This window comes from Recurvomyces mirabilis (assembly GCF_035927965.1).
Source record: "Recurvomyces mirabilis strain CCFEE 5264 chromosome Unknown scaffold_7, whole genome shotgun sequence".
Lineage (NCBI taxonomy): Eukaryota > Fungi > Ascomycota > Dothideomycetes > Mycosphaerellales > Teratosphaeriaceae > Recurvomyces > Recurvomyces mirabilis.
The window spans coordinates 250,861-265,498 of NW_027041941.1; the positions used below are offsets into that span (position 1 = coordinate 250,861).

Below are 14,638 nucleotides of genomic sequence, written 5' to 3' on the forward strand. Positions count from 1 at the left end.
TTCGCTTCGGTCGGTCGGATGGAGCTCAAGGCAAGCCGGCGCCAAGAAAACCACTCTCCCCACTACTGCTGCCCCGCTAGCCTCTCAGTGACGCGCGAGAGCATATCCGACCATTGCTCTCAAGCCATCGAGAGCACGCGGAGCAGTAGCGAACACCGTATAGGTAAGCGAAGGTATTTGGCTGGTTGAGCAATTAATCCGATTGCAGCACCGCTGTCCAAGTCGAGGAGTTTGCGAGCAAATAGCAACAAGGATCCAGACTCGCGGGGTGTTTTACCCGGCGCCTCACATCACCTCGGACCTGCCCTGCGTCCAGCCGCTCGACCTCTGGCGAAATCAATAATAGCTTGCGTAGCTCCGGTGCCGCGATATTGTTGACCGTGACTTTCCCCGATCTGAATCTTTCTTACTCTTTCATCTCCAGATCTCTCTCACAGTGTCCTCGTTTCCTTGACTGGTCTGGAAGAAGCACTGAACTGAACTACTTGATCACGCGAGCAGACAGTGCCCACAATGTCTGAGGGAGAGACCCAGCCGCCGAAAGGCGCGGTGCCTGAAGCGCACGAGGTTGATACCTTCCATGTGCCCAAGGCCTTCCACAAGTGAGTGAAAGACGTCGTCAGGACGTGAGCGAACGAGCTACTGACACCACCCCAGGAAGCACCCGAAAAAGCCACATTTGGACTCGCTCGATCACTACAAGGAGATGTACAAGGAGTCTATTAGCGATCCAAACAAGTTCTGGGGCAAGATGGCTCGTGACCTCCTCACCTGGGAGCGCGACTTCCAGACTGTCCACACTGGATCTCTGGCTGGCGGCGACAATGCTTGGTTCCTGGAGGGCAAGCTCAATGCTTCATACAACTGTGTTGATAGGCACGCCGCCAAGGACCCGAACAAGCCGGCCATCATCTACGAGGCTGATGAGGTTGGCGAGGGCCGCACTATCACATACGGAGAGCTCCTCCGAGAAGTCTCTAAGCTGTCCTGGGTGCTCAAGGAGATGGGTGTCAAGAAGGGTGACACTGTCGCTCTTTACATGCCTATGATTCCAGAGGCACTTGTAGCATTCCTTGCTTGCACACGTATTGGAGCTGTCCACTCCGTGGTGTTTGCCGGCTTCTCCGCTGATTCGCTCCGCGACCGCATCATTGATGCTAAGTCCAAAGTCGTGATCACCACCGACGAGGGTAAGCGTGGTGGCAAGGTCATTGGCACAAAGAAGATTGTGGACGATGCTCTCAGGCAATGTCCCGACGTCTCGCATTGCTTGGTTTACAAGCGGACTGGTGCTGAGGTACCATGGACCAAGGGCAGGGATTTGTGGTGGTCTGAGGAGACTGAGAAGTGGCCAGCATACTATGCCCCCGAGAGCATGAGTTCAGAGGACCCGCTCTTCTTGCTGTATACTTCTGGATCTACCGGCAAGCCAAAGGGTGTTATGCACACCACTGCTGGCTACTTGCTCGGAGCCGCGGCTACTGGCAAATACGTTTTCGACATCCACGACACCGATCGATTCTTCTGTGGTGGCGACGTGGGCTGGATTACCGGTCACACATACGTTGTATACGCACCTCTCTTGCTCGGTGTTGCCACTGTCGTATTTGAGGGTACCCCAGCATACCCCAACTTCAGCAGATACTGGGATGTTTGCGAGAAGCACGACGTCACACAGTTCTACGTTGCCCCGACTGCGCTCAGACTGCTGAAGCGTGCGGGTGACCACCATGTCAAGGCACAGATGAAGAACTTGCGAGTGCTGGGCTCGGTCGGTGAGCCAATTGCAGCTGAGGTATGGAAGTGGTACTTTGACATTGTTGGCAAGGAGGAGGCACATGTTATCGATGTGAGTAGTCTTACAACCATGAGTACCGAGGACGAACTAACATGTACCAGACATACTGGCAAACCGAGACCGGCTCACACGTGATTACACCTCTCGGTGGTGTCACACCTACCAAGCCTGGTTCAGCTTCCCTCCCATTCTTCGGCATCGAGCCTGCGATCATTGACCCAGTGTCTGGCGAAGAAATCCACGGTAACGATGTTGAAGGTGTGCTTGCTTTCAAGCAAGCTTGGCCATCGATGGCCCGCACAGTTTGGGGTGCGCACAAGAGATATATGGACACCTACCTCAACGTGTACAAGGGCTACTACTTCACTGGCGATGGCGCGGCAAGAGATCACGAGGGCTATTACTGGATCCGCGGACGTGTGGATGATGTTGTCAACGTGTCCGGCCACAGGCTGTCGACAGCCGAGATCGAGGCTGCGCTCATCGAGCATCATGCTGTCGGCGAAGCGGCTGTGGTTGGCATCAACGACGAGCTTACTGGGCAAGCAGTCAATGCTTTCGTTAGCATTAAGGATGGCAATGAGATCAACGACGCACTCCGGAAAGACCTGATCCTGCAAGTTCGAAAGAGCATTGGTCCTTTCGCAGCACCCAAGGCCATCTACACTGTTCCTGACCTGCCCAAGACACGATCTGGCAAGATCATGCGACGCATCTTGCGAAAAATCTTGGCAGGCGAGGAGGATCAGCTTGGTGATACTTCGACTTTGTCGGATCCTAGCGTGGTTGACACGATCATCCAGACAGTGCATGACTCGAAGAAGAAGTGAGCGTCGAGACGCTGAACGATTGATTGCAAATACGTACTGGTGTGTTGGATACCATGGTGTGTTTAGCTATTGGCTATAGTCGCGAAAATGGTCTCAATGCAAAACATTCCAAGCAAAATCGAGCGATGTACGTCCTACAATTATTCAGGTGCTTTCGTAACATACATACGCCCTTCTCTCGGTCCATGCGCAACGCACAACGATTCGACTGGGTACAGGTAAGCCAGCTCAGGAGAGATCGTGTATTCCTTCTATATCAATTTCTACACCACACTTTACCGTCCAAAAACATTGGGCCAACAACCTACAACTCTTGCGATCTCACTAGTCAATCTTGCCGCCTCTGGAACCACGTAGCTCTCCTCTTCACTCTCACCCCAGACTTGCGTCTGCCAGTTTTCTTCGAAAGCCAACAAGCTCTTAGCGAGCGCCGCATTCGCTCCGTTGGCCGCCGTAGAACTGTTCAATGTATAGTCGACAAACATCTCCCATCTCGGGACATAATACGAACTTATTAGTCCTGCCCATTGCTTTGATGCGTAGTCGCTAATTTGGCCCGTGGGACCCCAGAGTGTGATTTGGTTGCGGGCATTATACTCGTAGAAGGCTGCTGTTTGCGAGATGGTCGAACTGGTGGTCGTTGTATCTGGTAGATTAGACGTCGACGATGCCCAGGCGCGAGCTGAGGCGATCCAGTTGGCCAAGGTGAACGATGGGTGACCGCTAGCTGCGAGGACACTATCGATGTCTGACAGTAGCGAGATCATCTGTGCCCCCACATTGATTGCGGTGGTCCTTGAGTAGGTTGCATTGTTCGTGTTGTTCGCTGCTGCGACGAAGCTGATGTACACAGGATAGAAGGCGTTAGCTAATACCTGGCGAGTGATGTCTGTCAAGTCGAACGTGTAGGCCGTGTTGTCCCACAGACTCGGCTCCTGCAAAGCTGCACCGTAAAAGTCTTTCCATGCTGCAATAAGCACAGTAGTATTGTACTGGATAGTTGTTGGGTGATGGCCTGTACGGTTCAGCAAACCTGTCGTATTAGGCGCAAGCTCAAAAATGCTCTTGGTCACAGCATTGGCAATGTCGATCTGGGTGTTGTTATAGACCGTCGAGCGCATCGTCTCCCATGCTTTATACAGACCGACCGGAAGAGAAGCAGCGCCGTGGTACCGAGAAGTGACCCAATCGTGGAAGTATGTGTCGGAATTGAGTGGGTGCTTTGACCATGCTTGATCGAGAAGGATGTCGTACATAATCTCATTACCCTCCTGGCCTCTGCAATGGTCGTTAGCAGTCTATCACCCATGAGATATACGCAGCCACTTATTCCATAGTCAACCCCATACCAATCATAGTCGAGCTGGTGTTCGCGAGAGCTTGGATCGGGTTGACGGTCACATTCTCCACCTGCCCATACAAGCCCATGTTCCCACCATAATCGTGCAACTCGCACCAGATCCACGGCTTGCCATAATAAGAGTTCGTGCGCTGCCACTGCGGCTGGGATTCGGAAAAGAGATCGAGGACAATCATATCGCTATTCTTCACACCACCCAGGTATGCCTTGATACGGTCATTGGTCCAGAATGTAGCGGAGCTATAAAACAGCCATCCCTGGAGCATCCATACTGCATTTGGATCTGCGATTTTCAAGCTCGCGATCGTATTGCTTGTTACGTTTTGGAGATAAGTCAGGTCGCCCGAGTATGGGTTGTTCTCGTTGTATTGGTCGAGAGTGTAAATGCTTGACACATTGCCGTAGGCCGCTGCCTGTTTGCTGATGAAACTCTTCTGCAGTGTCGTGAACAATGGATCGAATGGTTCCAAGAACGTGACGTTGGTATACTGAGCTGGGAAAGCGTTCCACTGGCTACCGTTGACGAATGATGCATTGGGATAATGCTTGCCGACCTGGTAGGGCACGAACCCTGTGAAAGCTGGCAGGACTGGCGTCATGCCCAGCTCGACCATACGACTTACGATCTGTTTCTGTAAGGCGTATTGAGAGTCGACCCACTGCATTGGAAGATCACCACCCCATGAGCCTTGGATGTTGCCGAAGCTATGATGGAGCATGTCAGTACTACGGCGCGATCACCACTGACCGGTGCAGCCCTTTCTCTTACCGGTTCCAAGACTGGAAAGCAGGTCCAGACAAACAAGTCGCCACATCACTCTGCGTAAAGCCTGCCTCAAGCAAAACCTCGATCAAAACCTTCTCATACCCTACCCAAGCCAAAGGCAAATTCACGCCCCTCAGCGCCAACCAATCCAACTCCAGTTCCCAGTCTTCCCAGGACCAGAAAGCAGCGGTATAGCTGAAAGTCACGGTATTGAAGTGGTATCGCCATGGTACGATAGAAGAGCCTTGATATGTTGCATTGACCTTCGGCAGGATCTGAGGAGCGAGATGGAGGCGTGAGCCGATGAACCAGTAGATGTCGACGCGGATGTAGTTGGTCATGTACCAGCGAAGACCACTTGCTAGGGCGATGGGAGAGTTACCTGCGATATTGATGGTGCCGTTGTGGCCGTTGGAGACAGAGTACTCGTCGTTTGCTTTGTCCGTCGTGTTGCCGGTGGCGGCGTAGCCTGAGGGTGGACTGTTCAAGGTGAAGACGAAGTCGTTGACATTGTTCGGTAATCTTCGTTGTACAAGAGCTTCTACACCTGCCGTGGATAGATTCTGTGCTGCATTGACTACGCCTACTGCAAGGAAGCCGATGGTGGCGAGTGAGAAGCGCATCGTGATATGGATGGCAGTACCAGAGTTGCACTGCTAGACAATAGATCTTCAACAAAGAAAGAGTATTTACCTACCTCGTATCGTGACGTCGATAGCGGCTCCGAGCAAGCCTCGTGTGCATGATGTTCCTGCGGACGGTCGAGGCTTGTTCGTCTGCAAACTTGTCTATGGCTTCAATTCTAGTCTGGCAACGTGGGCTGCGTCAGAGCGTGATTGGGCGCAGACACGGAAGGAGACGGAACAATTCCAAAGAAAGAGTTCATGAGACTGTAAAGGTAGATAGAAGGACAAGATGACTGCTAATGGTAATATACCGGGTCTGATGTACAGAATATGTGCAGTATGTACAAGAGCTCAGAGGAAGCACATCCCACCTCAAAACGCCTCGCTCAGCCCAGATCGAGCCACCCGTGCATCTATATATCTATTGCACCGGCGCATGCATCTCTTTGTATCCATTGAGAATCTACAGGAAAAAGTCTCAATCATCATATCCGTGATACTGCCTCCATATCTTCTTGTGCTGCTCGAGGAACATAAAAGTGAAGATAGTATGTGGTCCTAGACGCACAAAACTCGGCACCCAGCCCTTGAACATCCACCCGAAGCCCTCGTTCCTCGTGATCCTCGCCAGGAGCTCAAACAAGCTCTCGTGCGTCTTTGCGCTCATGACTCGAGTTTTGATCACATCCACCGGGCTGCAGACGGTCGTTGCGACGAAGCCTGCCATGAACGATGCAGAGAAGTGAGTGGTGAGGTTATCGCCCATGTTCGTTCTCTGCAAGAGTTCCTTCTTGAAGATATCGTAGCTGGCTAGTTGTGAGGCCGTCATCAGGACTGCTCGGGTGCTGTTTGGCCATACTCCCCTGAACAAGCTGCCGAAGCCTTCTTCCTTCACCATGCGTATGAGACCGTCTATAGCGTGCTTGTAATTCCTTCTTTCTGCTGCGGGGAGTGAAGCATCGTTCTGCATCCGTACGTTCAGAATATCGGCTGGATTGCCGGCAATACCGCCCAGGAAGCCGGAGGTCGAGGCCATGGCTATCAGGGCTGGGAAGGAGGGCGATTGGACGCCGCTGGAGAAGACTTCTTTCAGCTCCTCGTAGACGCCGAAGCGGGTTGTACTGTAGGTGATTTGGCGGAGAATCGAGGCGGAGAGCTGTGCCATTTGTCAATGTTTGTGTCAAGGCTTACTTTGCGTCGTGGTACTAACACCGCGGTAGAAGCCAGGTACGCCGTCTGCCTTCGCTACATGCTGTACCATCTGCCATAGAGTCCTCTGTTCACCATGTGGCTGGGTCTGTAGTCGAACCTATCGTTCTGTGTAAGTGGCTATCCGATCGCATTCGCGTTTGCAGGTCAAGATACTTTTACTACACAGCGTCAGCTTCCACGCAAGCTCTCCGCGTACAGGCCAGGGCACTCACATAAATCCAACGGGTGCGTCAGACAGGCTGCGAAGCAACTCGCACTCCCACCAAACCACAATGGGTAGTGAATAGGGCCATGTTGGACATCGTTGCTCTTCTTCGTTTCCTTGGCAGTCGTCGTCATGTCCCAGTGCTTTTCTGCAGCATTGCTTCGACGAGCAATACTATACCACTAACACTACCAGCGCCCGAAGTAATAGGTCGTAAAGTTGAGAGGTGTGAGTGTTCGTGAAGAGCACAGTAAGGTCAGAAGTGCCGGATATAATTCTGGCGCCGCGTTCCTGAGACGGAGCTTCGGCGTGCTTCGGGGGTGCACGGTGACGGTACGGAAGAGCATCCCTGTTCATGGCCACGAGGAAGAGAGCAAGATATGACCCTCGTCTTGTATCGGCATCGCATGGCCAATGGCTAGCTATTGGGAATAGTGTAGAGGAGTCTTAGCCAGCCGAAACGGAATTAAGGACAGATCAGGAAGGCACGCATGATGGTGAAGCCCGTCTGCTCCGCCGGAGCTTCGTTCTGGACTCTACCCTCAGCTTTACGATCGCTGGTACGTTCGGCCATTGTGATCAGGACAGCACGCTACAATTACTCACAAGGTATGTTGATTCCGAAGTGGTCGTACACAAGCTGTAGTGAAGTGTCTGCGAGGAAGGTACAATACCATTCATGCCGATATACTGCATTCTTGTGCCAAGTTTGACATCCTCGTTGGCGATTTAGAGGGTGATATATTTCACTGACCACTCGATCAGATGCCTCGTCATCGAAATTGACTATCGCTGGCAAAAACTACCCGACCGATGCATGGACCAACGTACCTCAATCAATCCTCTCACAGTACGGCCGAGCCTTGCACGTCGAGCCCAACCATCCACTGTCCATTACCAGAGAACTGATCGAGTCCCGTTTTCACAAATTCAAGAACCATAACACCCTCCCAGGGGTAGTAACAGTGAACCAAAATTTCGACTCCCTAGGCTTCGCCCCCGATCACCCAGGCCGCAGCAGAACAGATACTTACTACATCAGCAAGGGCACATTACTACGGACTCACACCTCGGCGCACGAAGTCGATGTCTTCCGAGAGAATGCGAGCGATGGGTGGACCCTGTCAGCAGATGTCTACCGTCGTGATGCGGTAGATCGAAGTCACTACCCTATCTTTCATCAGATGGAAGGTGCTTTGACTTGGGATCGAAGCAAGTACGCTTCTCGCGAAGCTTGCACAGCTGCAATCAAGGAAAGTTTCGACAAGCTACCAAAGCACGATCTAGTGGTTGAGGACCCTAATCCACCTTTTCATCCCGAACGCAATCCTTTGCAGGAGCAGTATCACTTTCCGGCCGAAGCAGAAATCGTAGCTGCACACCTGAAACGAAGTCTGGAAGACATGGTCGTCACAATTTTCTCCGCAGCAGACAAAGCTTTGGCAGCCGCCGGGCAGGACTCAGAAAGCGAAAAAGAACCTCTGAAAGTCCGTTGGGTGGAAGCTTTCTTCCCGCATACGTCCCCCTCGTGGGAGATGGAAGTCTGGTGGCGAGGCGACTGGCTCGAAGTCTTGGGATGCGGAGTCATAGATCAGCCACTACTCATCCGAGCGAATCAGGCTGATCGGATAGGCTGGGCGTTCGGGATTGGGTTGGAGAGGATTGCTATGTTGTTGTTCGGGATTCCTGATATTCGGCTTTTCTGGAGTAAGGACTCTAGGTTCCTGCGGCAGTTCAATGAGAAGGAGGCGATTAGGCGATTCCAGCCTTTCAGCAAACACCCTGCTGCTCCGCGAGATGTGGCGTTCTGGCTTCCTGCCACCGCCGACGAACCTATTGTCGCTGAGACTCCTGCATCGACGTCTTCGGCTCCTAGCTCTGCGGGTGGGCAGCGAAACGAGGCTTCAAGGACCACAGAGCCGGTGTTTCACGAGAATGATCTTATGGAAATCGTGAGGAATATTGCTGGTGATGGGGTGGAGGATGTGAGGTTGATTGATGACTTTGTGCATCCGAAGAAGAAGCGGAGGAGTCTTTGTTATAGGATTGAGTATAGAAGTCTGGAGAGGACGATGACGACTGAGGAGGTTAACGGGATGCATGAGAGGGTTTGTAGGGAGTTGATCGAGAAGTTTGGTGTGGAGATCAGGTGAGGTGACTTCGAGTAGGAAGTCGCAAATGGCCAGAGGAAGTGGTTCGAAACTCTTTGCTCTACATAGATGTGGCATATATCTGTAGCATTGTGTATCATACTCATCTCTCTTCGCTCGGCCGCACGTGACCGTGTCATTTTCGGCGTTTAGACCTCACTTCCGAGCCTGACGCGGAAGCTCAATGCAGGGCTTCAGAACATTTGTGAGCTGGCGCAAGCAGACACTACCGAGTCATATAACATCTTTCGAATGCGTTCGCTCGCCCGTCAAAGCGCTCGCTTGGCTTCTCATCGTCGAGCTAGTAGCTGCAGTCGAGTCCGGCAGCCTTCTGTCCCTCGACAGACGACACCATCACCGTTGACGCCTGTGTCACATGCCAGATGTTTCAATAACAGTGCCCGGAGGCGAGAGGGCAACGATGCACGACCACCCAATACTGGAACGGATCATGATGCTTGGATCGAGCAGCAGCGCAAGGCTTCCACACCGGCACATGACCAGGACGATGCGGCGACGACAGCACCAGCACCAACCGAGGAGGCGGCCAAGAGCAATGGTGATGGACGGAGAACCGGGCGCTTGTCAATGAGGAAGTTGAGGGACAGGAAGAACGGTGTTGTTGATGTGCCCAAACCTCCGCCTATACCCAGCTGGTTTCTCAAGCACAATGTCTTCCTGGAGAAAGACGAAGTAGCACAAAGCAAAGGCCGGGAAGGAAAGGAGGTGTTGCGATGTGTTGATGCTGGGTCAGGGCATACACTATTCACGATGCCGTACTACAAGCCCGTTGAGGGACGGTCGTTCACAACGATTCGTGGCAAGCTCATCGACATTTCCTGTTTGGAAACAAAGAAAGATGAAGTCAGCGGTCTGCCAGACAAGCTACGAGAAGAGGTTCTGATACATCAGATGCAGGTTCTACGAGCTAAAAAGCCACATGAGATCGATCAAGAGGCTTTGGGCGAGCTGCTTATTTCTTTGCCACGAGAGACACAAGAGGAGATCCTGCGACGTGAGGGCATCGAACGTGGGAAGGGTTCGAAGTCTGAAGCGCCGACTGTAGGCTCTACTGAGTTGAAGACTGGTGGTAAAGAGAAGAAGCGCCCAATCAAAAAGACACCGAACATTGGCGTGTCAGACGGCTTCTTCAACCAGAAGTTCGGCGGGCAGTCAACCGAAGGTGCGGACACGCCACCTCGCATTGGGTACAACATCCTCAAGGCTAGTACCATAGAGTCCTGTCCACCTTTCTCGTGGGTCATGCTAGAGGCGGAGACCGCAGCGCGAGCGGCTTTGTCGATGGGTCAACAAGCTCAGCATGCAGCCTCATACGCCTCGTCACGAGTTGATCTTGCATTACACTGTCCAGATGGCGACTCGCACGACCAGATGGACATGTTCGTGCGTGATCTGGCGCAGACAATTGGAGTGGATGTGGTCAGACTTGATGCTAACGACTTTGAGGAGCTGGCTGGTGAATACGTGGGTTCTGGACAGGACTCTCCTGGCTCTCTCGCCACGTTAGGCTACGACGTTTTTAACGGATACGTTGGGAGCAGTGTGAGGGAAAAGCCGTTCATGCCTTTTAAAAGTACCGAAGAAGACGAAGACGAGTTCGATATGGATGAGGATGAAGAAGAGCTTGATGAAGACGAGGACGCTGAGGAGGATCGTGGCAGTACTCCACCCAGTTTCAGAAATATATCTGATTTACGTAAAGCGCTAAGCGAGCGACGTGGACAGCTTGGAAAGATGTTGTCCGGCGTGGGCATTGCTCACGTACATATTGGCAAGTCGCAACTCGTGAACGGAGGATCATCCGATGGTATGCCTCCTGGCTTCGTGTTTGGCGAGGGTCCGAAAGAGTCTGCCGGATTTGACGATGCTCGTCTAAGGGCTTTGCTGGATGGGCTGATTGATGCTGGCAAGCAGAAACGAGGCGATGGCTCAGCGGTGCAAGCTACTCATAGTCCAGACGAAAAGAGTAAAGCCGTCCAGCTGGGTTTAGCGCGCGCCATGGCAAGCTGGCTTGGCATCAATGAGCAGGCTGGAAGCTCAAGTATCAAGATGCAGAGTGAGCAGACAGCATCACCCTTAATCCCGTTCCCCGACGAGACTGCCAATCGCAAGACGATCATACACGTTCGTGACCTCAAAGAGCTGCAGAACTCGTCGCGGTCAGGATCCGGTCCAGATATCATAAAGGCATTGGTCCAGGTCGTGGAGAAACGACGAAGACGCGGAGAAAGTGTGATGATTATTGGCACGACTGCCGAATCGGCACAGACGAGCTTTTTCATGCCACGGCCCTCGCAGCAGAATGAGCAATCCTTCCGGACCATCACTGTCCCACCTTTGTTCTCTGCGACAGCTGAGGAGCTCGAGAAGCTCGGAGCTAGTATGCTGCCAATATCTACGAAGACCATGACAGATGATGGTGCGTATCGCAGGATACTGGAGATGAATCTACGACATTTGCAGAGCATGCTGAGGCGACTACGACCTGGTCAGGAGGTGGATCTGCTGAGCAAAAGTGCGCAAGCACAAATGAGCTTGCGTGGAACATACGTGCTTGGCGAGAAGGTCTTGACACTCGATCAGGTCCAGCGACTCGTCCTCACTGCTATTGGACTTGCTGAGACGCACGCCAAAGCGGACACGATCCAGCCGGCACACCTGGCTCTGGCCATACACCTTACTAGCAATGTAGATCAAGTCGTGCAGACATGGACATCAAGTGATCGCATGTCCAAGCTGCCGAAGTCGATGCAACCCGGTAGCAAAGGCAAAAGCGGCGAGAGCGACAGCAAAGAATCAGGTCCCAGTAAAGCCGACCAGGTTCGCAGCTCATGTAATCAGCATGAAGGCAAACTCCTGACGGGCGTAGCCGACGCAAAGAAAATCAAGACAGGCTTCGCGGATGTCCATGCGCCGACAGAAACGATCGAAGCTCTCAAGACACTGACATCACTCTCCCTCATGCGTCCTGAAGCCTTCAGCTACGGTGTCCTCGCCAATGACCGCTTACCAGGTCTACTGCTCTATGGTCCACCAGGCACAGGCAAGACTCTTCTCGCGAAGGCAGTGGCGAGAGAAAGCAAAGCCACTGTCCTTGAGATCACCGGTGCTCAAATCTACGAGAAATACGTCGGTGAAGGCGAGAAGATGGTTCGGGCTGTCTTCTCCCTAGCTAAGAAGCTCTCGCCATGTGTCGTCTTCATCGACGAAGCAGATGCTATCTTTGGCAGCAGGAGTAGCGCAGGAAACAGGAATACTCACAGGGAGATTATCAATCAGTTCTTGCGGGAGTGGGATGGCATGGATGACCGCGGTGTCTTCGTCATGGTTGCCACGAATCGACCCTTCGATCTCGATGATGCTGTGCTCCGCCGTCTGCCACGACGTTTGTTGGTCGATCTACCCGTGGCTAAAGATCGCGAGTCAATTCTGGGCATCCACCTCAAGGATGAAATCCTCGATACCGAGAGCGTCAATCTCGAGAAGCTGGCAGAGCGCACACCCTTTTACTCGGGCTCCGACCTCAAGAATCTCTGTGTCGCCGCCGCTCTCGCCTGTGTAAGAGAAGAGAATGATCTTCGAATCGCTGACCCGCAAGCTAAGCTGCCTGAGAAGAGGACGCTGACTGGGAAGCACTTTGAAAAGGCTGTGCAGGAGATTAGTGCGAGTATTAGTGAGGATATGGGATCCCTGACTGCTATTAGAAAATTCGACGAGCAGTATGGCGATAGGCGTGGGAGGCAGAAGAAGAAGAGTTATGGCTTTGCGCCTGCGGGTGCGGAGGGCGTCGTGGATGAGAGTGCCGTAAGAGTACGGCAGGCTGAGAGTAGTGTGGGTGGTACGCCGCCGTGAAGGTGACGGTGGCATGTGTATATTCATAGCATGAGCAATGTGGATAGATCACAAGTGCATCTGCTGCTGTACAATGGTAATTCTCATGCAATCTCCAGCCAATTTTGCCATACTAAGGGCATTATAAGTCCACGCTGTCTCAGGCGCCATCGACCTCACTACAAGCTGAGACATCGCCATATTGATGTGTGATGGTCACCATTCTCAACTTGATACAGGATCGTGGTTCAGCATATGTGCGTACTACTGCAGCTTCATGAAGGGTGACTTGGTCCGTGCGGACGCAGATTGCATATGGTTGACGTTGGAGAATTCAAGCCGTAGTGAAGGGCAGTCTCGCAGTGCTCTTAGCTTAACGGCGGCGAAGACGAGAGATGCTCTTGTTGCTTGGCGATTGATGTGAGCCCCTCTGACATGTTCTTGCGTGCGTAATTGTGCTCAGATGTATGTCCAGCGGCTGGTTTGCTGCGCTGAGGATCCAACAGCATATCTGATAAGCAACGAAGTCAAAGGATGCTCATCGTAGCTCGCATAGACTACGTGAGTCCCTTGGAATGCTGCATTGCTTCATCTTGCTTCTTAGCGTTTGGCATCCAGCTGTACCTTGAGCAGAGCCCTGAGCTTCAAGGTCACTTCACGCACTTTCCCTTTCCATGTGACTACCGCTCCGCGCCTTCCCAGACTGCTCAGCATAGCCCCCTGGGTCTCCGACTACCGCCTCCGACGAGGTGATGCCCGCAAGGCCGCAGCTGCACAAGAAAGCTCTGACCAGGTCGCATGAGGTACAAGATCTTTTCTTCCCTCGCCCTTGATCCTTCTTCCTTTCTCCAACACGCACACTCACACCTGATGCGAGAGCATTCGGCTTTGACCTCGTGCTCTACCGCTCGGCTGTGTGAGTTGATCTAGTGAGGATATGTCCGAGGATCACGTCGTTCATGCACACACACAATCCTCTCGTGGAGCCTCGACGAGCTCCTGACTCACCGGAGCTTCTAGGTACTCGACAACAAGGTGTACACGACTCACAGCGATACGACGAGTCAGCGACACTCTCTGGCACACGTTAAAATGCCCGTGCCACTTCCTCTCCCTGCCCAACCCCTATTCCGCGTGCTACACATTCGATTAAGGATCGCTAGGTACTTTCAAATCCTCGGTCGACTGGGCTTCTTCGGAAGAGCCTCGAGGGTGTTGGTATAGGCGCCGGCTAGAGAGACCATCCGGGTACGACGAGTCTAGCAGCCGCTGTGAAAGCAGCCGCGTGGGAGTGAGGGTAAGAGTGGCAGGAGAGCCTCTTATTAGCCATCGATTAGGAGCGCCGACAGCGGCCTGTTGAATAGTCTGTCTTACCCACAGATCCAGTCGTGCCTAGCTAGTGGCAGCTACTCTTCGCATTGCAAGTTGAAGTGAGCCATTCCGAGGAAACGACAAGCTTATGGGGGTTGACGCGCTCACCGATTGACGACTTCACGCCGGCTGTCACGACACGGCCTCCAGGTGACGAGCTGGTCGTGTGCTGCATCAAAGTCCTTCATGGCAATTTTTTGAACCTTTATTATACTTTTTCATTGATCACAGCCATTCATGGTCGTGCTTGGAGAAGAAGGTGTCTCTGTACCTTAAGTATCCGCTTATGTCAGTGTCGTGAGGCAGTGATGTCGCCGCCGTCGTGATATCCTTCACTAGCACCCTGGCCTACCCCGTCGCATGATGATATTACTCCACGCTTCGCTCAGAGCACAGCATACTTACAGAAATGTCTTCCACACCTGTGGCGCCTTCGCAGTCTTATCTTCTAGACATCGCCGTACTTCA

At 52.8% G+C, this 14,638-nt stretch overlaps 4 protein-coding genes across 4 annotated transcripts; 2 read left to right on the forward strand and 2 right to left on the reverse strand.

Annotated features, from left to right (window-relative positions):
- Positions 1-513: 513 nt before the first annotated feature.
- ACS2 (acetyl-coenzyme A synthetase 2) lies at positions 514-2,628 on the forward strand (the record flags this gene model as incomplete). The annotated part of the gene is made up of 3 exons (XM_064835997.1): positions 514-602; positions 658-1,849; positions 1,900-2,628. 3 exons carry the CDS (start codon positions 514-516, stop codon positions 2,626-2,628), a joined length of 2,010 nt encoding a protein of 669 aa, XP_064696206.1.
- Positions 2,629-2,903: 275 nt separating this feature from the next.
- LTS14_003293 (uncharacterized protein) lies at positions 2,904-5,377 on the reverse strand (the record flags this gene model as incomplete). Its single annotated transcript, XM_064835998.1, has 3 exons — positions 2,904-3,906; positions 3,971-4,693; positions 4,758-5,377. 3 exons carry the CDS (start codon positions 5,375-5,377, stop codon positions 2,904-2,906), a joined length of 2,346 nt encoding a protein of 781 aa, XP_064696207.1.
- A 481-nt stretch (positions 5,378-5,858) lies between these two features.
- On the reverse strand, positions 5,859-6,545 carry DIC1 (Mitochondrial dicarboxylate transporter; the record flags this gene model as incomplete). Its single annotated transcript, XM_064835999.1, has 1 exon — positions 5,859-6,545. The coding sequence occupies one exon, from the start codon at positions 6,543-6,545 to the stop codon at positions 5,859-5,861; it is 687 nt and encodes a 228-aa protein (XP_064696208.1).
- Positions 6,546-7,291: 746 nt separating this feature from the next.
- LTS14_003295 (uncharacterized protein) lies at positions 7,292-12,820 on the forward strand (the record flags this gene model as incomplete). The annotated part of the gene is made up of 3 exons (XM_064836000.1): positions 7,292-7,406; positions 7,563-8,946; positions 9,346-12,820. 3 exons carry the CDS (start codon positions 7,292-7,294, stop codon positions 12,818-12,820), a joined length of 4,974 nt encoding a protein of 1,657 aa, XP_064696209.1.
- Positions 12,821-14,638: the final 1,818 nt, after the last annotated feature.